This window comes from Prionailurus viverrinus, chromosome C2, assembly GCF_022837055.1.
Source record: "Prionailurus viverrinus isolate Anna chromosome C2, UM_Priviv_1.0, whole genome shotgun sequence".
In the NCBI taxonomy this organism is placed as follows: domain Eukaryota; kingdom Metazoa; phylum Chordata; class Mammalia; order Carnivora; family Felidae; genus Prionailurus; species Prionailurus viverrinus.
In genome coordinates this window covers 91,171,016-91,193,887 of record NC_062569.1, presented here as the reverse complement: position 1 = coordinate 91,193,887, position 22,872 = coordinate 91,171,016, and the positions used below count along the sequence as shown (strand labels likewise).

Sequence of the window (22,872 nt, the reverse complement as noted above, 5' to 3'; positions counted from 1 at the left end):
TCACTTTCTCCCTAGTCTCAGAATAAGGGTACCTCATTTCTTTAAAAATAACCATGTACCTATGGTTATTTTTGACCTATATTTTTGACCTATATGATTCAGGCCATGTATTCCTTCTCCTTACTTCCAGACAGCATGGTAGTAAGGGGTAGAGAGATTTGGAGGGGCAAATGGAAGCAATCCAGCACGCTGGTGTGACTTTCTATTGTATGCATGAACAACAATTTTCATTCTGCTTTTGATGAACATTTGGATTGTTTACAGTTTTTAACTGTCACAATAACAAACAATGCTGTATGAATGTTATCATACATGTTTCTTGATGCACCTCTATACACATTTCTGTTGGATATGTAGCTAGCAATAGAATTGTTGGTTATAGTATATTCCTGGTTTGATAGATGATGCCAAACTTCCCCAAAGTGGTTGTATGAGTTTATAGTTTTACCAGCAGGATATGAAATTTCTCATTGCTCCACATCTTTACCAACACTTGACAATGTTAGTCTTTTTTTTTTTTTTTTTTTAATGTTTGTTCATTTTTGAGAGATAACATAAGTGGGGGAAGGGCAGAGAGAGAGAGGGACAGAGAATCCTAAGCGGCCTCTGTGCTGACAGCAGAGAACCCAATGCGGGGCTCAAGCTCATGTGAGATCATGACCTGACCCAAAGTCTGACATTTAACCAAATAAGCCACCCAGGTGCCTGAGTCTCTAAAGTTAGAAATGCTGGGCGCCTGGGTGGCTCAGTCACTTGAGCGTCTGACTTCGCCTCAGGTTGTGATCTCACAGTTTGTGGGTTCAAGCCCCACATTGGGCTCTGTGCTGACAGCTCGGAGCCTGGAGTCTGTTTCAGATTCTTGTACCACCCCCTCCCCCACACTTGTGCTCTGTGTCTCTCTCTTCCTCAAATATAAATAAACATTAAAAATTTTTTTTAGGGGCGCCTGGGTGGCTTGGTCGGTTGGGCGTCCGACTTCAGCTCAGGTCATGATCTCACGGTCCGTGAGTTCAAGCCCCGCGTCGGGCTCAGTGCTGACAGCTCAGAGCCTGGAGCCTGCTTCCGATTCTGTGTCTCACTCTCTCTCTGCTCCTCCCTAGTTCATGCTCTGTCTCTCTCTGTCTCAAAAATAAATAAACGTTAAAAAAAAAAAAATTTCTTTTTTAATTTTTTAAATGTTTGTTTATATTTGAGGGAGAGAGAGACAGAGTGCAAGCAGGGGAGGGGCAAAGAGAGAGGGAGACACAGAATATGAAGCAGGCTTCAGGCTCTGAGCCATCAGCACAGAGCCCGACACAGAGCTCGAACCCACGAACTGCAAGATCATGACCTGAGCTGAAGTCGGTCACTTAACTGACTGAGCCACCCAGGCGCCCCTAAAAAAAATTTTTTTAAGTTAGAAATGCTAATGGATATGCAGTTAAATGCCACTATAATGGGGCGCCTGGGTGGCTCAGTTGGTTAAGCATCTGACTTCAACTCAGGTCATGATCTCACGGTCCGTGAGTTCGAGCCCAGCATCGGGCTCTGTGCTGACAGCTCAGAGCCTGGAGCCTGTTTCAGATTCTGTGTCTCCCTCTCTCTCTGGCCCTCCCCGATTCATGCTCTGTCTCTCTCTGTCTCAAAAATAAATGAACGTTTAAAAAAAAATAAATGCCACTATAATGATATCTTTTTGTTTGATATTTGAATATCCTTTTTTGTGACACACCTGGTCAAGTCTCTTGCCCACCATTGGGCTGCCTTTTTCTTACTGATTGGAAAGAAGAGAGCTATGCAGGGCACCTGGGCGGCTCAGTCTATTAAGCATCCCACTCTTGATTTCAGCTCAGGTCATGATCTCATGGTCATGGGATCAAGCTATGTGCACATCAGTCTATGTGCTCATGGTGCGGAGCCTGCTTGCAAACTTCTGTCTCCCTCTCTCTCTGCCCCTCCCATGCACACACTCTCTCCCTCTTTCTCAAAATAAATAAACTTTTTGTGAAAAAAAAAAAGTACTAAAATATATTTTTAAAAAAGAGCTGTGCAGAAGGAGGCTCCCCAGAGCACCGTATGGGGTCCTCAGCACGTCTTAGACTGAGAAATGAACTGCACATGTAAACGGCAAAACTATTAGAGGCTTAACAGAAAGATTTCTATGAGGTTGAAAGCAGAACGAATACAGTAGAGGGTAAGCAGTGCTGGGCTCTTAGAGTTCTAGCTCAACCAGAATGGTAATAACTCATTAACACCTTTTTAATACCTTGGGCTTCTGCTAAGACACAGAATCTAGACCAAAATTTAAAATCAAGAACCATGTTCTAGGTAAGATAAGGCCTATTCTACTTAGACCCACAATACCCAAGGCCTAAAAACAAGCCCTGACAAAAATCTGCAGAGGAGACAATTTGGAGACTGAATCCGACCAAGTGAGGGGGTCTTGAGAAACATTTAGGTTTCTACTTATCTTCCTTAATAAAACACAAAATCAAGCCAACAGAAGTTCAAGGTGATCAGTTATTAATTGAACTGCCTACTAACACAAAAATCAACCATTTTAGAGAAAGATAAAAGGATCCAGAACCTTTATATTGTGTCATCCACAGCATGTACCACACTGTTAAAAAAAAATTAGACGGGGCGCCTGGGTGGCTCGGTCGGTTAAGCTTTGGCTCAAGTCATGATCTCACGGTTTGTGGGTTCAAGCCCCATGTCGGGCTCTGTGCTGACAGCTCAGAGCCTGGAGCCTGCTTCAGATTCTGTGTCTCCATCTCTTTCTGCCCCTCCCCTGCTCATGCTCTGGCGCTCTCTCTCTCTCCCTCTCTCTTTCTCTCTCTCTCTCTCTCTCAAAAATAAACATTAAAAAAATTTTTTTAAATAAAAAAAAAATTAGGAAAATGTGGCCCAAAGGAAGTATTGAATAGAAACCAACTCAAAGATAGCCTACATGTTGGACATAACAGAGACCATAATGCAAAAGAGTGAGAAAGAAAGAAATCTTTGCTTGCTCAAAGTTGATGAACATATTCCCCTATGTTAACCTGTGGCACTGTGTTGTCTGGTGCAGTAGCCACTAGCCAATCATAGCTATTTAATTTGGAATTTAAATTAGTTGGGATGAAATAAAGATAAAAATTCACTTCCTCAATGGCCACCTTCTGGCTACCTTTCAGGTGCTCAGTAGCCACTTGTGACTTGTGGCTGCCATATTTTGGACAGTGCAGATACAGAACATATCTGTCATCATAGAAAACACTGTCCATGCTGTTCTAGAAGTTTTATCATTAGTCCTGTCACATTTAAACCTAGAATTGAATTGTGTGCTCATTATAAGGTAGGTGTTAAGTTTCTTTTTTTTTTTCCCCATATAGGTATGCATTAACCTGGTATCGGTTTTTGAAAAGATTATGCTTTTCTTATTGTACTCTAGTGTCAACTTTGTCTTAATGAAGTGCCCTTATGTGCACAGATGTGTTTCTAAACTGTTTTTTCCCTTGTAGTCTATTTTGCCTGTCTTTGTGCCAATACCAAAGTGTCTCAAGTGTTTTAGTGTTATAATAAGTTTTGGTATTTCATAGAATAAATATGCCCCTTTATTGGGATTTTGACTAGAATTTTTTGAATCTAGATCACTTTGAAAATTAAGGTCTTTGTAATACTGAGCCCTCTGAACCATGTTCATTGTATTTCTGTACATTTACTAAAGTCCTAATGTCTCTGAATGATGCTTTATAATTTTCTGCAAAGACCTCTTCTATGTATTTGTTAGATTCAGTCCCAGGTATACGATATTTTCTGAGGCTATTGTAATTGGTATCTTTAAAATTCTTTCTTTTCTGGGGCACCTGGCTGACTCAGTCAGTAAAGCATGTGACTCTTGGTCTTGGGGTTGTGAGTGTAAGCCCCACGGTGGGCTTACTTAAAATTTTATTTTCTGTTGGCTGGCGTATAGAAGTATAGTTGACTTTTGCAAGGAATTGAAATATACCTGATCTTGTATCCAGCAGCCTTGTTAAACTCACTTACTTGTTTTAGTAATTCACCAACAGATACATTGGCCTATTTACATATCAGTTGTGACTAATGACAAGTAGATGGAGAAAAGTACATTTAAAAAAATTTAACACTTGAGATAATCATATGATTTTTCTCTTTTAAATTTCTAATGTGGCAAATTACATTTACTGATTATTAAATGTTAACCCACCTTGCATTCCTGTACCAAATCCTATTGTCAGTGACTTGTTACATTTTTTATATATCACTGGACTCATATGTTCATGTTTTACTTAAGACTGTTTACATTTATGCTCATGAATGAGATTGGACTATAATTTTCTTTTCTTTTTCTGTCCTTTAAGTTTTGGTATCAAGGTTTTTACCAGTCTCAAAAACAAATAAGGAGGCATTTTTTTCCCCTCTCTTAGTGGGGAGTTTGTGTAATCTTGGTGGTTTGGGGCTTTTGTTTTTCTCTAAATATTTGGTAGAATTCACTGATGAAACCAGCTAGCCTTCTTGTAAAAGGGTTTTTAATATGGGTTCAGTTTATTCAGTAGTTATAACATTACTCAGATTTCCCATGTATTCTTACATCAATTTTAATAAATTGTACTTTTTTAGAATTTGTTCATGTCATCTCATTTTTCAAATTTATTGGCAAGAAGTTCTTCATAGTATCATCTTATGATTTCATTAGGTCTCCAAGATAAGTCAATGTGTCATTCTAGATATTGATTATGTATCTTCTCTCTCATTTTTCCCTTTAGTAATTTCACCAGTGTCTCTTTTTTTTTTTTTTAATTTTTTTTTTCAATGTTTGTTTATTTTTGGGACAGAGAGAGACAGAGCATGAACGGGGGGAGGGGTAGAGAGAGAGGGAGACACAGAATCGGAAACAGGCTCCAGGCTCCGAGCCATCAGCCCAGAGCCCGACGCGGGGCTCGAACCCACGGACCGCGAGATCGTGACCTGGCTGAAGTCGGACGCCCAACCGACTGCGCCACCCAGGCGCCCCTTCACCAGTGTCTCTTTAATGAATCCTTTTCTATGTTATCAGCTTCTGATTTTATATCTTTATATTTTTCTATTCTGTTTGTTTTTGTTGTTTTTTTTTTTTTTTTGAGGGAAGGTACTTTGCTCTCCTTATTCTAACTTTCTCTTTAAATTTTTAAAAATGTTTTTATTTATTTTAGAGAGAGACAAAGAGAGAGTAAGCAGGGGAAGGGCAGAGAGAGAGGGAGACACAGAATCTGAAGCAGGCTGCAGGCTCTAGGCTGTCAGCACAGAGCCCAACATGGGGCTCAAACCCACAAACCGTGGGATCATCACCTGAGCTGAAGTCGGACACTTAACTGACTGAGCCACCCAGGCGCCCCTCTAATTTTTTGATATAAATGCTTAGATCTTTGGTTTTCAGCTTTTCTTTTTAATGTGTGCATTTTAAAGCTATGTATTTCCTTTTAAATATAGCTTTATCGTCATTCCATAAGTTTTGCTAAGTAGGGTTTTCATTATTTTTCAATTTCAAATGTTTTCTAGTTTCCATAGTGATTTCTTCTTTGAACCATGGGTTACTTAGAACATTTTCTTAATGTATAAACTCTTGAAGATTCTCTCGTTCTTTTTTTAATTCCTAACTAAATTGCATAAATGTGATCTGTATTTTCAGTAGTTTCAAATTTGTTCACCCAGTATTTGGTCAACTGTATTCTATAATTCTTGGGTATGGTGTTATATTGTAAGACGATGTAATTAGGTGCACATAAATCTAGAATTATAATATCTGACCAGTGAATTGAACCTTCCATCCATATGAAGTATTATTTATTTCTAGTGATGCTTTTGCCTTAAAACTTATACATTATACCAGCTTTCTCTTGACTAGTGTTCGCATGGTGTATCTTTTTACATTTCTTTACTTTCAGATTTCTTTACGTATACCTCTTATAAGCAGCATGTCCTTTTTTTTCTTTAAGCCAGTCTGATAATCCTTGTGTTTTAGAGTATTTAGTCCATTTACACTTAATATAATTATTGATAAATTTGGGTCGGGATCTATCATCTTATTGGTTTCATTTTTTTCAGTCTATCCTTTTTTCTACTTTCTTACTTTCTTCTGGGTTAAGTAATTTTCACTATTCTGCCTTCCTCTTTTATAAGCTTGATAGTTATAATCTCTTTTATTATTTAGTGGTTACCCTAGAAAGTACAGAATGCTCTTGTGATTTATCAACACCTATTATAAATTACAACTTTCACCTCTTCCAAGACAGCCCAAGATCCATAGAACCTTTCAACATTATTTAACCCTCTACAATCTTTTGTGCTATTATCATCATGTTTTACACTGCACAAAACATTATTATTATTGCTTATATAGTCAGTATTTAATTAGATTCACCTTCATATTTGCCCATTTTGTTGCTCTTCATCTCTTTATCTACAGTTTTCCACCTGTGATCACTTTTCTTCTGTCTAAAAAGCACCGTTTAGTGAGCATGTGGTTTGGTTTTTGTGCAGGTCTGCTTGTGACAAATTCTCTTGTTGCGGGTTTTTTCTTTATTTTTGCCTGAAAATGTCTTCATTTCACCTTCATTTTTGAGGATTATTTTCATGGAGATAGAATTCTTGATTGGCATTTTATTATCTTTTGGTTCTTTGAAAATAATCCCATTTTCTTCTGGCTTCCAAGAAGTCAGCTTTTAAGTTTAAAAGTTTGTTGCATTTAAGGTTTTTTCTTTGTCTTTGGTTTCAGCAGTTTTACTATGGTATAACTAGGTGGTGACTTTGAAATTTATTCTTCTTGAGGTTTGTAGGACTTCTTGAACCTATAACTTGATGTCTGCCATCAGTGTTGGAAAATTCTTTCTTTATTTTTTTAGTTTATTTTTTGAGAGAGAGAGAGAGAGAGAGAGAGAGAGAGAGCGAGCAAGCAGGGGAGAGATAGAGAGGGAGTGGGAGAATCCCAGGCAGGCTCCATGCTGTCAGCACAGAGCCCAATGCGGGACTCAAACTCATGAACCATGAGATCATGACCTGAGCCAAAATCAAGAGTCAGACACCTAACCAACTGAGCCACCCAGGCACCCCAGTGTCTGAAAATTCTTAGCCAGTATCCCTTAAGCTTTATTTTCTCTAATTTCCTTATGTTAAACCTTCACACTCTATTTCCTATGTCTCTTACTCTCTTTTCTGAATTGTCTATGCTTCTGCCTTTCTCTCCTTCAGGCTGGATGTTTTATCTAGCCTTTCTTCAACTCACTATTTCAGTTTTCAGCTCTAATATTCTGTTAAACACATCTATGAGTTGTTAATTTCAGTTATTATATTTTTAAGTTACAAAGTTTTTATTTGATTTTTTTTGTGTGGTTTCCAAGTGTCTGTAAAGTGCTTGATCTTTTACTTTTTCAAATTATTAAAAATAGTTGCTTAAAATCTCATCATTCCTTGATCTGGATCCCCTGTGGGTCTTTTTTTATTTGTGGTATTCATTTATGTTTTTTTTATCTCCTTATGTGTTCCTTTATTTTTGACAGAGTGCCAGACATAGTATATGAAAAGTTATAGAGATCATTTAAGCTTCAAGATGATGTTATTTAACCTCAGAAACAACTCATGTTTTCTCTACAGGAGTGTAAGGATCATTTAATCCAGCTTCAAGAATTGAGATAATTTAAAGCTGGGCTTCTGTCCCACAGAATACTGTTCTATTTCCAGTGCACAGTACTCTTAGATACAGCCTTTCAAAGTTACCATCTAAAGGCTCGGGTTTTTATAAGGCCACCCACACCACAACAGGCCCCACACTCACAGTTTTTTCTTTCCTAAGTCAGCAGGCTATTGATAACTGTCAGCCCCTTAGCTACCTTTTCTGAAATCAGGTACCCCAAAGGAAACCAGGCTTATCTTTCTGGGTTTCCTTCCCATTTTACATCATGGTTCCATAATTCTGGATTACCTTCTGGGCCCTCTGAGGCCATCAGATAGATTTTCCCCTGGATTTTCTAGTTTTCAACCAGAATATCAATCCAGATTACCTAGTGTACCTTCACCAGAAGAAGAAAGTCTTCCTTTAGTTTTCTAACTTATTTTTCTGGATGTCAGGTGTTCCAGGCATGCTCAATTCCAAAGAAAGAAAAGTGTAGCACCCATTTGAATGATTCTGATTTTGCAGATCTTACGCTTCACATTATAAATCCTGAGAAGCCCTTTCAAGTATCTCTGTCTGTATAAACTCTGAGAGGTAGAGAGACCAAGAATTACACCAGGTATTAAATGAAATGAAATTTAAAATTAAATGAAAGCAAAAAAAAAAAAAGAAAAAAATTTTAATTAATTAGTGGGTAGAATGTTATTAACTAAAGCAAATGTCATGAACAAAGGAAGCAGTAAAGCAAAAAGCCTTACCTAAAAGGACCGGGATTAGTACAGTCAGATGCACAGTGGTTCTTAGCCTAACACAGAGCCCCACTCAGCAAGGGGATAGATGGAAATGTTTGGGAGGCCCAATGGCATTAAGTGGGCCTTAGACAATGGATGTTAAAAGCTCTGCAATGAGAGGGGCAGTTCTGCAGAACAGAGAATTCTCTTGCCCCAAATGCCAATGATATGAAAAAAAAAAAAAAATGTAGAGATAAATTCAGCTTCAGGCTGTTCTCTTTCTCCAGAGAGTACTTATCTTTGCTCTGGCACCAAACACTGTTAAGTAATTGTATTACTTAGAGTAGGCTAAGCTGCTATGAGAAGTAGAATCCCAGAATCCTGAGGCTTAAGAAATTTATTTCTCATTTACATAGCAATCTAGGACAGTTTGCATAATAACCTAGGACAATTGTGCACAGTTTGGATAACTTCCTCACACTGATTTAGAGACCTAGGTTGCTTCTTTCCACTTTGCAACAGTCTTATCTTCTTTTTTTTTTTAATTTTTTTTTTAACGTTTTATTTATTTTTGAGACAGGGAGAGACAGAGCATGAATAGGGGAGGGTCAGAGAGGGAGACACAGAATCTGAAACAGGCTCCAGGCTCTGAGCTGTCAGCACAGAGCCCGACGCGGGGCTCGAACTCACGGACCACGAGATCATGACCCGAGCTGAAGTCAGCCGCTTAACCGACTGAGCCACCCAGGTGCCCCCGACAGTCTTATCTTCTAAGACCTTGTTGTTGTATGCATCAGTTAGGCGGGTGACTACATTCAGAATCCAGCTGTCAAAAAGGGAAAGAAAGCATGGAGGAGGTATACAGCTGTCCTCCAGATTCTACCCTACAGGTGGCACACCTTAATTCTGCCCACTTCATTAGGAACTTAGTCACCTAGTCATATGTAATTGAATGGGAGCTGGGACATATAATCCAGCTAAGTGTCCAGGTAGAAGACCACATATTTTGGTAAACAGGTATAATGAAAAATACAACTGGGAAAATAATAAAAGGTAGAAGTTAGTTAGGCATCTCTCAGTGCCAGGTCAAGCTTGGACTTGACCCTGTAGCCACAGTGAAAGCTTGTAACTATTTCTGAGCAGGAAAGTGGGATAGTTAGGATAATTATTCTGGCAATAGTGGGCAGAACAGGTTGTGGAGACCATTTAAGAAGCTATTATAGCAGTCCAGAAGTAAGAACTAAGGTAATAAGCAAGCATGGTGACCGTGGAGAGGGAACAAGGAGGCAAAATGCACTGATATTGTTAGGGACAAATGGAATTCCAGTGGTAACCTCTAACATGTATTGAACATTTTACACATATTAGGTTATTTAAGTCTCAAAAAAATAAAAATCTCGTTATCCTTATTTTAATAATGAGGAAACGGAGACCTACGGTATGAATTTGGATAGAAGCCAAGTAATAGCAGCAGTTAAAGATACATGAATGATGGGTAAATCTAGGCAGCATTTGTAGATTTCTCTGAGAAAGTTTGGCCATGAGGTGAGGAAAGAGTTAAGACATTAGCTAGATGGAGAAGCATCATCAGGTAGTAATAACAGATAGTAATAACACATAGGTAGTACTTCCTGTTTGCTGACCACTGATCTAAGTCTATGCACAGATTATCTCTTTTAGTTCATTTTATAGATAAGAAGACATAATCCATCCAGGGTCACAAAGCTAGTAAATGGCAGGGTTGGAAATGTTTTCCCAAGAGTGGAGTGAGCTCTGTATTTGAAACCCAGCTCCAGTTCTCCTTCAGTGGTCTCCCTACGTGCTCCATTCCACATTGCTCTTGCTCTCACTCTCTCTGTCTTCTGTGACCTCTTGATGCATCTTTAATTGTTGCCAGATGTTTTAGCACTTAATTATTTCCTAGTAGTGACCTGTATATTGCCTATATTTAAGCTTCTTGAAGTCACTGACCATCTTCTGTCCTTTTCCTGTTTGTGATGCTGATTATTTTTTGGATTTAAATGTTCCAATAAAAACTTAAATAAGGATATATTTACTTAGATAAGTTGTATTAATTAGTCACACGTGAATCCTTTCGTTTTATTCATTTTCTACATTTGTTGCCATTTAGCTGTTGATTATATTTGAATTATATGTGTATATATAATATATAAATATATTTACATATTGATGACAGAGGATCTTTATTTCTTGCCTTCTAGATTGCAACATGATAGTCTTATATTAAATGTGTCTGCCACTTTCTCCGCAGGTAGATGCTGGCTGGATTGGATTTTGGTCCATAGTTGGAGGCTGTGTTGTTGGAATAGCAATGGCAAGGTAAGAATATTTTACGTTAAACATGTGGGTGGGCCAAACCAAAAACAAAAAAATGGCTCCTTTTGATAAGTGTTAAAATTCAAGGGAAAATAAAACAGGCAAAAGTCAGAAAAGGGCACTTGTTCAGGCTACAAGAAAATTCACATGCAGTAAGAATTTGCTGCTGCAAGAAACATTCTCAGGAGTAGTCTGTCTTCAACTGTTTCCAGAGGATAGAAATGTGTTTCCAGTGTAATTAAGCTGCCTGTCTCCATATTATTGGAGAACAGAAGCTACAAATGGAGCCCAAAGAAAGGTAATACAGTAATAAAGGAAAATTGATTATTTATCGAGAATAGAAAAGAATTGAAAAGAATCATTTGTAAGAACATCTTTAGAACTTTACATGAAAAGGGAGTATCTGATTAGCAGATATTTATTTTTGGTCTTTTTTGGCAGGTACATCCCTATATTTATCCCATTTTGATGAAAAGTGTCCATAAAGACTTCCAGTCATCAAACTCCCTTTGATCCTAACCCATTATGACAACACATTTTTAGAAGGAATCAGAGGAAGGAAAATGTCTTATTTTTTCTTAAAAAAAAAAAAAAAGAAAGAAAGAAAGAACAGAAATGTCACTCATCCAGGTGACTGCCTATAAAACTATTCTTGGTGTTTCCAAAGAGATGAGTTATTCACTTCCCAAATTGTTTACCCTGTTTAATCAAAAACAAAATTAGGCAATCAACTTTACCAGAAAGAGAAGAATCTAATTACATATTTGGGGAGATCAAATAAGATATGTAAATCACCTCAATTTCTAAATACTTAAACATAATTGGCACAGGATAATATATCTAGACCTTACAGTTTGCATAGTGTTCCTGGGATAATGAAAGAATAAACTGACACTGATTTCTAAATCGCCCTGAGGTTTTTATAAGTTAGGGAAATAAAAGAATAAAATCTAAAAGCTAAAGAAGAGGAATAGGAAGATAGCATTTGTAGGAAACCACTACACAAATACTGAAATATATTGACTTGTCACATTTGACAGAATCATATCTAATTTTTCTAATTAAATATCCAAGCCAATTATAGTGAATCATCATTTCCCAAATCCTATTCTGAGCACTAGATAGGTCAAAGAGGAACTATTGTATATCAGAAATGACATCTCACATGTACCTTTTGCTTTATTTTCTTTCTGTAAACCCTTAATTTTATCTATATAGAAATAGAGCTAGAGGGAAAAATGAGACTGAGGATATTTCTGTTTTTAATTCATTGAAATGCAAGATCTAAAAAATACGACCCTTACTCTGGATTGAAGTCAATTATAGCTATCTCCTAGGCCTAGAATCAATTTTAAAATTATGTTCATAACACCATTTTGGGGATCCCTAGAACAGAATCTCCTTATACACATTAGTGTTTGGGTGATTTTTTTTGTAATTATGTTGCTCAAGGCCACTACCAGGTGTAATGATTTTGATGGTATTAGCTCATTTGAAAGGACTAGGTCTACATAAATAGCAAATCACAGTGGTCAGTTTATTCTTATGTGACCTGGCCCTGTCAGCTCTCTCACTGTTCAACTTTATTCAGTTCTGATTATACCATAAAACTATTTTATTCTCTCATACTTTGCCGTCTGCCTATCAGACAAGTATGTTCTTGCAGCATACCAAAACATAAATCAAAAAGTGTTTGGTGGGCATGAAAACTATTTTTGGAGTTTCTTGAGGGAAATTTCTATGAAGCTGTGGAACGTTTTCAGAGTACAAAAGAATTTTCTGCTGGTAAACTTTAATAGTTGAGAACAAACATAAGTCACTGGGCAAAGATGCATCCATGTTTTCCACCAAAAGATGGCATCAGCTGTCACAGAAAGCTATTTTAGTCCAGGCAATGCTTACAAACATGATTAACCTTATCATGTCAAATAAGCACAAAAGATAGTATTGAAAATATTAAGAAGGACAGTAATATAATTACAATAAAAATTAAAATCAATTTTAAAACTTCAAAGTAGAAAAAACACAGTAAATGTTATATTTGGGATGAGATCAGTTTTTCTGCAGCAGGAACAATTCTGAAGGCCTGAGTACGTTGCATGTAGGCACAGCCAGAGGATTGTGCCTGTACAAATTAGCAGATGAGGAAAAGCTAATTGGCAAATGGAAAAGTTGTGGGTCATAACTAAACAATAAGCATCTCTACCATTTGCCTTTTAATTTCATGTTAATTCATAAAAAAGCAGAAATTTTGAGAACTTAAAATGCCCTGAAACATTAGCCACAACCTTTGTAGGACAGTAGTCATTACTCCAGAGCTACATTCTTGCTCTCCTGGAGCTTACTAATAGGGAAGACAAAAAGTAAATGCAAAAACAAAAGAAATGCCAATAGAGATCAATGCTGTGAAGAAAATAGAGTGTGGAGATGGGATGGTGAGGGCTTCTTTCATGAGCAGGGAGAGCTTTATTGAACTGAGACCTGAATGACCGGAGTAAGCTAGAGAAAGTCACATGAAGAATGAGGGTCCCAGCATTCCTGGCAAACAGGACAAATACCAAAGGTACATATTGCTATGGGAAACAACCCTAGCTTGTATGAGAAACAAAAACACGGCTGTCCAACTGGAGAATAGTAAGGCAGAGGGAGAGTGGAGGCACAGACCAGATCATATAGGACCCCGGTGGCTCTGTGGGTAAGCATTTGGATTCTCTGAGTTTGAATTTTGGGAGAGCCATGTTTGCAAGTTGATGTCAGCAAGTTAGCTTGTTTTCTAAAACTAGAATAATATAATGCTCATTATAGGATGTTTGGAAATTATAGAAATATATAAAGAAAGTAAAAGTAGCATTTAAAAAACACAGAATCCATCCTGTAAGTTACAGACCTTGAACAGAGATCACATTTTGTATGTTTTGTAAGAGAAAAAAATATTTGCCACGATATATGCAAAATGTGCTAGTTAAAAAAGGGTTTTTTTTACTTGCTTTAAAAAGAACTCCTAGAAATTTTTTCAAGAAATTATTGCTTAATGAAAGTGTGTCATTGATTTAAACAGTATTTTAAAAATCCAAGTAGAATTATAATAGAACATTGTTTCTTTTCAGGTTTGCAGATTTTATCAGGGGTATGCTGAAACTAATTCTTCTCCTCCTGTTTTCTGGGGCTACACTGTCATCCACGTGGTTCACCCTGACCTGTTTGAACAGCATCACACACCTGCCTTTAACCACAGGTGAACACAGACTATTTTGAACTTTGAATAGATATTTTCAGATCACAAAAATATATAAACCCAGACAGTAGGAATTTTCCTTGTTAGAGATATAACGGAAATATAATAATAATTACTATAAAACTATAAAAATTCTAAAACTAATAAATATACAAAAAGGTCTCCCACGTCCAGACATCAGACTATCTTCCCATCTAAAAAGAGTCCAAGAATAACTAAAAATACTTTCATTGGTATTTTAACATGGAAAAGAAATGTAATCCTTAGCCTAAACTCATATAGCATGGAAAAGCCTATATTCTTTTAAAATTCATATCAGAGCATAATACAGAAATTTTTATCTTCTTTATAGCCATTACATCATTAAGCAGTAAGGAAAATGAACAGAGGCAAAAAGCTATGATGTTTGAAGTATATACCAGTAAAATTCTTTCTACACCTATAGGTTATTCAGTCTTCTTACACTATCAATACAAAACAAAACTTACTAGAAAATACCTTTAGGAAGTATATTACAGACAGCTTATTCAGCTCATCTAATTGACCTGAGGTATTTAATTTTTTTTTAATGTTTATTTATTTTTGAGACAGAGAGAGGCAGAGCATGAATGGGGAAGGAGGGTCAGAGAGAGAGGGAGACACAGAATCCAAAGCAGGCTCCAGGCTCTGAGCTGTCAGCACAGAGCCCAATGAGGGGCTCGAACTTATGGACCCTGAGATCATGACCTGAGCCGAAGTTGGATGCTTAACTGACTGAGCCACCCAGGTGCCCCTGACCTGAAATATTTATAGTTGCTATTGCTTTTTTTTTTGTTTTATTTTAGAGAGAGCATGATCAGGAGAGAGGGGTTGGGGGGGGCGGGGATGGTTAGGAGAGAGAGAGAGAGAGAGAGAGGGAGGAATGAATCTTAGGCTCCATGCTCAGTGCAGAACCCGACTTGGGGCTTGATCCCATGACCCTGGGATTATGACCTGAGCTGAAACTGAGAGTCAAATACTCAACCAACTGAGCCACCCAGGTGCCCCGCTATTGTGTTGTTATCAATACTGTCATTTGGGGGTCTATATTAGTTTACCATGGCCACTATAACAAGTTATCACAAATACAGTGGCTTAAAACAACACCAGTTTATAGTCTTACATTTCTGTAAGTTAGAAGTCCAATGTGGGTCTCACTAGGCTAAAGTCAAAGTGTGGGCAAACTCTAGACAAGGGAAGAATACACTATCTTGCCTTTTCTGACTTCCAGAGGCCACCCAGATTCCTGGATTCCCTTCCTCCATCTTTAAAGCCTGCCATGGGTCAAGTCCTTCTCACACAGCACTACCTGCACCTTTCTTCCAAGTCACATCTTCCTCTGAGGTCTAATTCTCTGCTCTTTTCTCTACTTTTAAGGATCCCTGTGATTATACTAAACCCACCCAGATAATTCAGGATAAGCTCTCAATTTTAAGGTCAACTGATTAGTAACCTTAATTCCATCTGCAGCCTTAATTGTATACGGACAAAAGGAACCTTTCTCTAATGGAGTCCCCATGAAATACGCATGCCATTGGTCAACAGGCCCCAATAGAGCCACTTCAGACTCTTGTTAACTCTTACCCATACAAGTGCTTATTACAGCAAAAATCCTACAATTTTATAGCCTACTTTGTAACAAAGAATCCTATATTCTACCTTTATAACAAATAATCCCATAATAAACACATAACCCAGTAGGTGGCTATTACTTACAAATGGAATGAAAAATCTTCATCTTGAGCAATCTTTTATTAAAAAAAAAAAAAAAAAGTGGGGGTGCCTTCGTGGTTCAGTCGGTTAAGTGTCTGACTCCTGGTTTCCTCTCAAGTTATGATCTCACTGTTCATGAGTTCGGGCCCCATATTGGACTCTGTGCACTAGCACAGAGCCTGCTTGGGATTCTGTCTCTCCCTCTCTCTCTGCCCTTCCCCCATTCAACTCTCTCTGTCTCTTAAAATAAACTTCAAAAAAATTTTAAAAAGGAAAAAACAATAACAGAGCCCTCGTGGTCTATAAAATAATATGTCATAGTATCCCAATTTGGATTTCAGTGCTCTGTTATAAAAGGACCAGCAATTTATATATCAAAGGTATCAAATTCTTCAAAGACAGCCTTTGAACTCACAACCCTGCAATCAAGACCTGTGCTGAGATAGAGAGTCAGATGCTTGCTTAATGGACTGAGCCACCCTGGCACTCCAAAGACAGCCTTTATGTTGGAGTTCCTACCACTTCTACAGTGACACTTTTATAGGTTGCCCTATATCCATGACTACCAAACTACACCAGGCCAGCTTCCCTGGAGTTCCACAGCAAACTCAAAAGGCAACGTGGGTTATTTTAAATTTCTGCAGTCAAATGCTCTACCCCTGAGCTATACCCCCTAAATTTCTGAAGGAAACACAGAGATATTCCACATCTGTCAGACACTTTGTGAACCTCTAGTTCAAGAGAGTTCCCAGTTTCGTCATTAGATCCTACTACATTCTTTTCGATGACATCACATCTCTGCGAAGTTAGGTTTTCTGCAGCTGCTGTGATAAAAAGCAAGTGCTGCACAAAAATCAGGACCAGGAAATGAGGGTGTCGATCTGATTGTAAGAGTTGATCCCAAGATTTGAGAAGGCATGCATTGCCCATCAGATGCACACATCTCATTAGTAAGCAATTGTGGTTATTTGAGATATATATATATATCTCAAATATATATATTATATATATAATATATATAATATATATCTCATATTTATATAATATTATATATATTATAATATATATATTAGTAAGCAATTGTGGTTATTTGAGATATATATATATATTTAAGGTCAACTGATTAGTTAAATTATATATTAGCATATATATAATATATGTTAAATTGTTTGGACCTAACTGTGTAATTAACAGAATTGTTAGCTATTTCTTTTGGCCTTGGGGCACCATGAAAAAATTACTAAGGCACTAAGGGTGCTGCAAAGGAAGGTTTGGAAATCTCTGTTTTGTACCATCCTGCCAGGTATCCTTAACTTTAATTTTTATTGCTTTGCCTATAAAGCCCAGTTGTCCAGAGTAATAAGTTTTGGATACCGTGCACTTTTTTTATACTAACATACCTACATTAGGTTTTTGAGCAATTTTGGCAAGTATTTTGGGCCAGAATTTTTTGTTTTATTTTATTCTGGTATAATTTCATAATTTAGCAATTGCACAACATTCCTGTAGAATAGTTTTAGTTTACAACTCCTCATATAACATTACACTCAGATTTTTGTATGTATCTGTTAGATTTTATAAGAACAAAGTTGTGAGTACATAATGAACACGTTTTTCCCTTGAATTAAGTGTAGAATATTCATTATAAGATATTGCATTCATTAAATTTTATGTGTTTTCTATTTAACATGATGAATTAACAGTTTTATCTCTGGGTGGTGGCAGTAAGAATGTTTCTTTTATTGCCTTCTTTTTTGTCTAGATTTGTAATAATGAGCATTTTTTTACTTTTATAATCAGAAAAAAGAAAGTATATATTTGAAAACTATACATCTTTTTAAATCTTAAGGGAAAATTGACATTATTGACCTTGGTCAGGACTATGGTTTTCCCATCTGTCCTTGAAAACAATTATGTTGGACAGAAAGGAAAGCAGAATTCTAAATTAAATCAAAGCCAGAATTGAAAGGTTGAGTTTGTGTGGCCATCTTAACAACTGAATTTATAAATTCTACTGTTGTTTTCAATTGCAAGTGAGTTTTTGAATGTCACTTAGAAACTCCTGAAAGAAAGAAACTCCTGAAAGATGCGTTTTTAAATTAAAAGCACACTGTTGAAACCTAGACCTTTCAGTCCTTCTCTGAATGATCATAGTGGGATTTTTTTTCTTTCTGATACCATTTAATAGTTACTTGAATGTGTGTCTTATCTCCCCTACCAATCAAAATCTGGAGCATAGACTCGTGCCTTATAAATTCTGACACCCAACTCCCAACCCACTACCTAGCACTAGATCCTGACTAATGAGTGAATGAGTGAGTGAATGAATGAAGTGTACATTACCTCCATTTTTTTTAAGTTTATTTATTTATTTTGAGAGAGTGGGGGAGGGGCAGAGATAGAGAATCCCAAGTAGGCTCCATACTGTCACTGTGGAGCCCCATGTGGGGCTCGATATCACACTTATCATGACCTGAGCCAGAATCAAGAGTTGGACACTTAACCTACTGAGCCAACCAGGCACCCCACCTGCATTTTGAATCTCAGTAGATATGACTTATTGCAAATAATAGCAACTCTGGCCACTCTTTGTTATTCAGCACTAGCTGCAGAAAGGCAGAAGGGCACATTTTAGTGGAACAATGGAGAATTTGAATAAATCTGTCACAGATACTCTTACTGCCTTTGTAAAAATCTGACCTAATTCCTTCTAAGTAAAAGAGGTTTCATGAAAGGGAACTTACTACAAAATCTAATTATAGACACATCTAGACCTTTAGACTGATATTTAAAGCCAGTAATGGCAAATTCGTATTTCTTTTTTACCAGAGTCATTATTCTATTTTTAATGTGGAAAATATCTAGTCTTTTTACCATTTCCAGTAAATTTAGTATTCCTTTTGTTACTTTTAAATAACAGAGGACTCTACATGAAAAGTGTGAAAATATATGCATGATTGTAATTACTGACTTAATAAATTAAAAGCTAGTTAGTTTTGTTTAAGCCATGTTTAAAAGTGCTGTTACTGCTAAAACCTTCTGTTGCAATATTTTGTGGTCCACTGATCTTGATACTATTGTTGCCATCTCTATAGAAGAAAAACTGAATCATTCCATTCTATCTAAAGGTGCACTTTTTTTTTAATGTTTATTTATTTATGTTGTGAGAGAGAGAGCAATCGAAAGGTGGGGAAGAGGCAGAGAGAAAAGGAGAAAGACAATCCCAAGCAGGCTCCACACTGTCAGCGCAGAGCTTGATGTGGGGCTCAATCTCAAAACCCTGGGATCACGACCTGAGCCAAAATCAAGAGTTGGTGGCTTAACTGACTGAGCCACCGAGGTGCCCCATAAAAGTGCACCATTTTGATACGTGTACTTGCATATATACATCCCCTTGGAAGCTATCAGCAGTATGCTTTTATTTCCTTAAGGAGACTCAGTATTTATAATTGTGTTATATGTTTATTAATTGAAGTATCTTCAACAGGGCAAATAAATAAATTCATGACTAGATAATGTGAGTTTCAAAATCTTGAAGCTTATTCTATATACAAAGTTATGAAAATGCATTTCACCTTATCTGAAAAGTAGACATCTAGCCCCGTTTGCCACAACTCACACAGTCATTTTTCACTGAACAGATAAATGCTTTGAAAACGGCATTTTGAAAAATGTTAGCACTTTGGTGTTGAGTTTACTGAAACAATATAATTTGAGTTTTAGCAGAAGTGGCCTTGGGAGGTTCTTTATCTAATTCAAGTTACTGGAAAGCTTCAGTGGCGAAGTCAGACATAGATAGTGAGTGGGGAGTAAGGGGGAAAGATAAGCTTGACACGAGCCCCTTGACGATGATAGGTGACTACAAGCTGACTTCGAGTGGTATTTGAAGAAAGAAAATATACTCGGTTGTATTGAAAGGCATGTGACATGTATAGGCTAGAGAGTGATCCTCTTAATATATTTTCATGTATCTTGCTTTTATTAAGATAATTATGTCCCACTTTAACAGCATGCAAAGAAATAAAAACATACATTTACCCCAAAATGGAGGGGAAATGAGAAAATTCAGAAAGGGATGATGAGCATGATTATAATATGCACACTTTTAAGGAAATTAGGGATTTTAAGGAAAGGTAGGTAAGTGACTTAATTATTCTTTCCAACTTTATGAACTAGAAGTGACTGTTACTCATGTTCATGACTCTGTGATCAAGAAGGAAAAAACAGAAGGTGGATTAAAGGAAGAAAATGGATTTGTGAAAAATCTTAAATGTAAGAGCCATGATATGCTGATAGACCTATTGAGCAAGATAATATAATGTTTATCCATGGAGATTCTCAAGAAGAGAAATGAGTCTGTAAACAGACTCTGTTTCTGAAAGATAGAGGGCTTGACCAGGTGATCAGTGTTCTGTGATGCAACTGTGCATTGCCTTCTATAGAACCGTAAGTAGTTCTTTGGGAACTTAAAAGTTACTGATAAACCTATACCTGTACTACCTGATATAGTACAACCAATCTCTACCCTGGGCCCACTATTTCAAAGGGTTATTAGTTGTGCTTCATTTCTGCAAGATAACTACTTTGCCTTCCACCGTAAGAGACTCTAAACATAACTGTCAGCCTTTATAGGACTAACCTATGCCAACAAAGAGGCTAAACAAGGGACACAAATAAAATAATAACATAAATAAAATCATTGCTATTAATGAATATTGCAGCAAAATATGCCCTATACTTTTTTGAAACCACGGTTTCATGGACTGCATGTTTTAATCAGTGGCAGATCATGAAGGCCACAACAATCATTTTTAGGAAGAAAATCTGAGGCTGAGAAGAGAGGCACAGCTCAACAATATAGAAATGTTATATCAGTGTGTGTGTACATATGTATGTGTGTATCCCGTATATTCAACACACCTAAAACCCATGAACAAACATATTGTGAATGTTTACTGTTTCTCTTTACACATGTGTCTTTATTTCCTGAAGGAGTATTTTCAAATGCAGTATCAAGGTTAATTTAGATTGTAGAAATATTTTTAATAAAGGTTTAATCTAATAATTCCCAGGTAGCTTTCCTAACTTTATCATAAAATAAAATTTAGTCAATATGCTTAATCATAAAATTTATCCAATAAAGTACATTAATAAGCCAACTCTTTAGGGAAATTTCTTGATTCTAATCTTTAAAAATTTTCATGATAAAAATTTATTGTACTTATTTCATAATCTTATTTCTTATTTATAATACTTCCTAATAAAACTGGAAAGAAATTCTGTATTATTCATATCTACTGAGAAGCACCTATGAAAGTTTTAGTTTTAGTTAGGCTCTCTACCTAAATTTATTTGTTATTGATCTGCTTAAATGAACCTCAGTTATCATCTGGTATAACTTATCATTCAATAAGTGAGTCTCTTCGCTTACAATCCAGAGATATGCCCATCTCACTGCAACTGGAATCCCGCCTGGATGAGGAAGCCATTCCCTGTCCCATTGTTTATCAGCTCTGGGTCCTGGGAAATTCTTCCTCCTATGGAGAGAGCTGATTTGGAGCAACACAGCCCACAGGGCAGGTCAGCTCCCTCCCTCTTCCACTGACACCCTCAAAACATTGTACCTGTCTTGTCTGGCTTTAGCCTTAATCTAAGCATCCACCAGTTCTCACAAGCTGCCCTCATCAAACATGGATTCCCAGCACTGACCACCACAATCAGTCTCTTCTAAACCTACCATACTTTGTCAGGGTTTTCCTTAAAACCTATTGCTAATAGATTTCAGCCCACTTTTCCTGCTGTACTCAGCACCTGATAGTGGGAGCTATTGCTTCTCATGGTTAGACATAGCTTTTTTTTTTTTTTTTTTAAGAAAAAAGAATGAAGTATAATTATTTTCTTCACACTGTGCATATAAATGGCTACTAAGCCAATAGCTGTCGATCATATTCCTTTAGGTTAGGAGTCATTTGAGGATACAGTGTGTCCTATTTATTGTTGCAACATAGTGGCTTACAAAAAATAGGTGCCTGTTAAATGGTTTTGAAAAAAGGCTTATGTTTTCCCTATTAAATACCTAAACAATAATTTTTGAACCCATTTTACATGTATCATGATTAAGGTTCATCTTCTTTGTAACTTTTTGGGTTTTTTATTTTGTCATCTAGCTTATTTATGTTCAGTCACTTCGAGCTGTGTTCAGCTTTTTAGTGCTGAACACAGACTGGGGAAGCATGCTTTTTGTGTGAATACGATTGAATAAAAGAAATACCAAGTCTTGTTTGGGGTTTTGGGGGTTTTTGTTTTGTTTTGTTTTGTTTTGTTTTGTTTGTTTTTCAGTCTGACACAGTGGCTTCATGCTAGATTCTGTACACCTTAATTATATTATTTTTAGCAAAGCTAATTTACATTGTTTCCAAATAAGTCATTTTGACTTCTAGAACTTTCGTCACGTCATCTGTAAAATGCTTTACCTGCTTCAAAGGGTCGATAAGGTGATCAAATATAATATATTTGAAAACAGCTTTAAAAATGCCTTAAAAATTATGTAAACCCAAGATTGAAAATTGTTTTGTTATTAATGATATCTTAAGAATCTCATTAAATGGTTGGGGCACCTGGGTGTCTTAGTCAGTTAAGCGTCCGACTTTGGCTCAGGTCATAATCTTACTGTTTGTGAGTTCAAACCCCACGTCAGGCTCTGTGCTGACAGCTCAGAGCCTGAAGCTTACTTCGGATTCTGTGTCTTCCTCTCTCTCTCTGCCCCTCCCCTGCTCGTACTCTATCTCTCTCTCTCAAAAATAAATAAACATAATAATAATGAAAAAAAGAATCTCATTAAATGTTGAATGGGAATAGTTCTTACCTGAAATTTTGTGATTTATTTTATGACACCTAAGGTTTGAGTGTTTGGGTTACTAAAAATGTATTTATACGTAGTTTTATGTCCCTAAGGTTAACTGACAAGGTTAACCTTGTCCCTAAGGTTAACTGACTTGGTTTGCCATTGGGAGCAGGAGTGGGGGAGGTAGTAGTTTCAGGGTTATGATCCAATTTGTGTTCTTGAAATACATCCATTGTAACTGTATTTTGTGTTGCACAGGACTTTGTTTTTTGCAGTTTGAATTGTGGGCCTGTGAAATTTTATTAACTTCTTTGAAAAAACTCTGCATCAGCATTGTATTTGTTCTGCCAAATTACCTTGACTT

The 22,872-nt window shown here is 36.8% G+C and overlaps 1 protein-coding gene across 1 annotated transcript in view; it reads left to right on the top strand.

Annotated features, from left to right (window-relative positions):
- SLC49A4 (solute carrier family 49 member 4) overlaps positions 1-22,872 on the top strand; it is a 78,407-nt gene that overhangs the window by 42,499 nt on the left and 13,036 nt on the right. The window contains exons 6-7 of the mRNA XM_047876160.1: positions 10,634-10,701; positions 13,806-13,933. Of these exons, the coding sequence (XP_047732116.1) occupies positions 10,634-10,701; positions 13,806-13,933 (196 nt within the window). The remainder of the gene's footprint in view (positions 1-10,633; positions 10,702-13,805; positions 13,934-22,872) is intronic.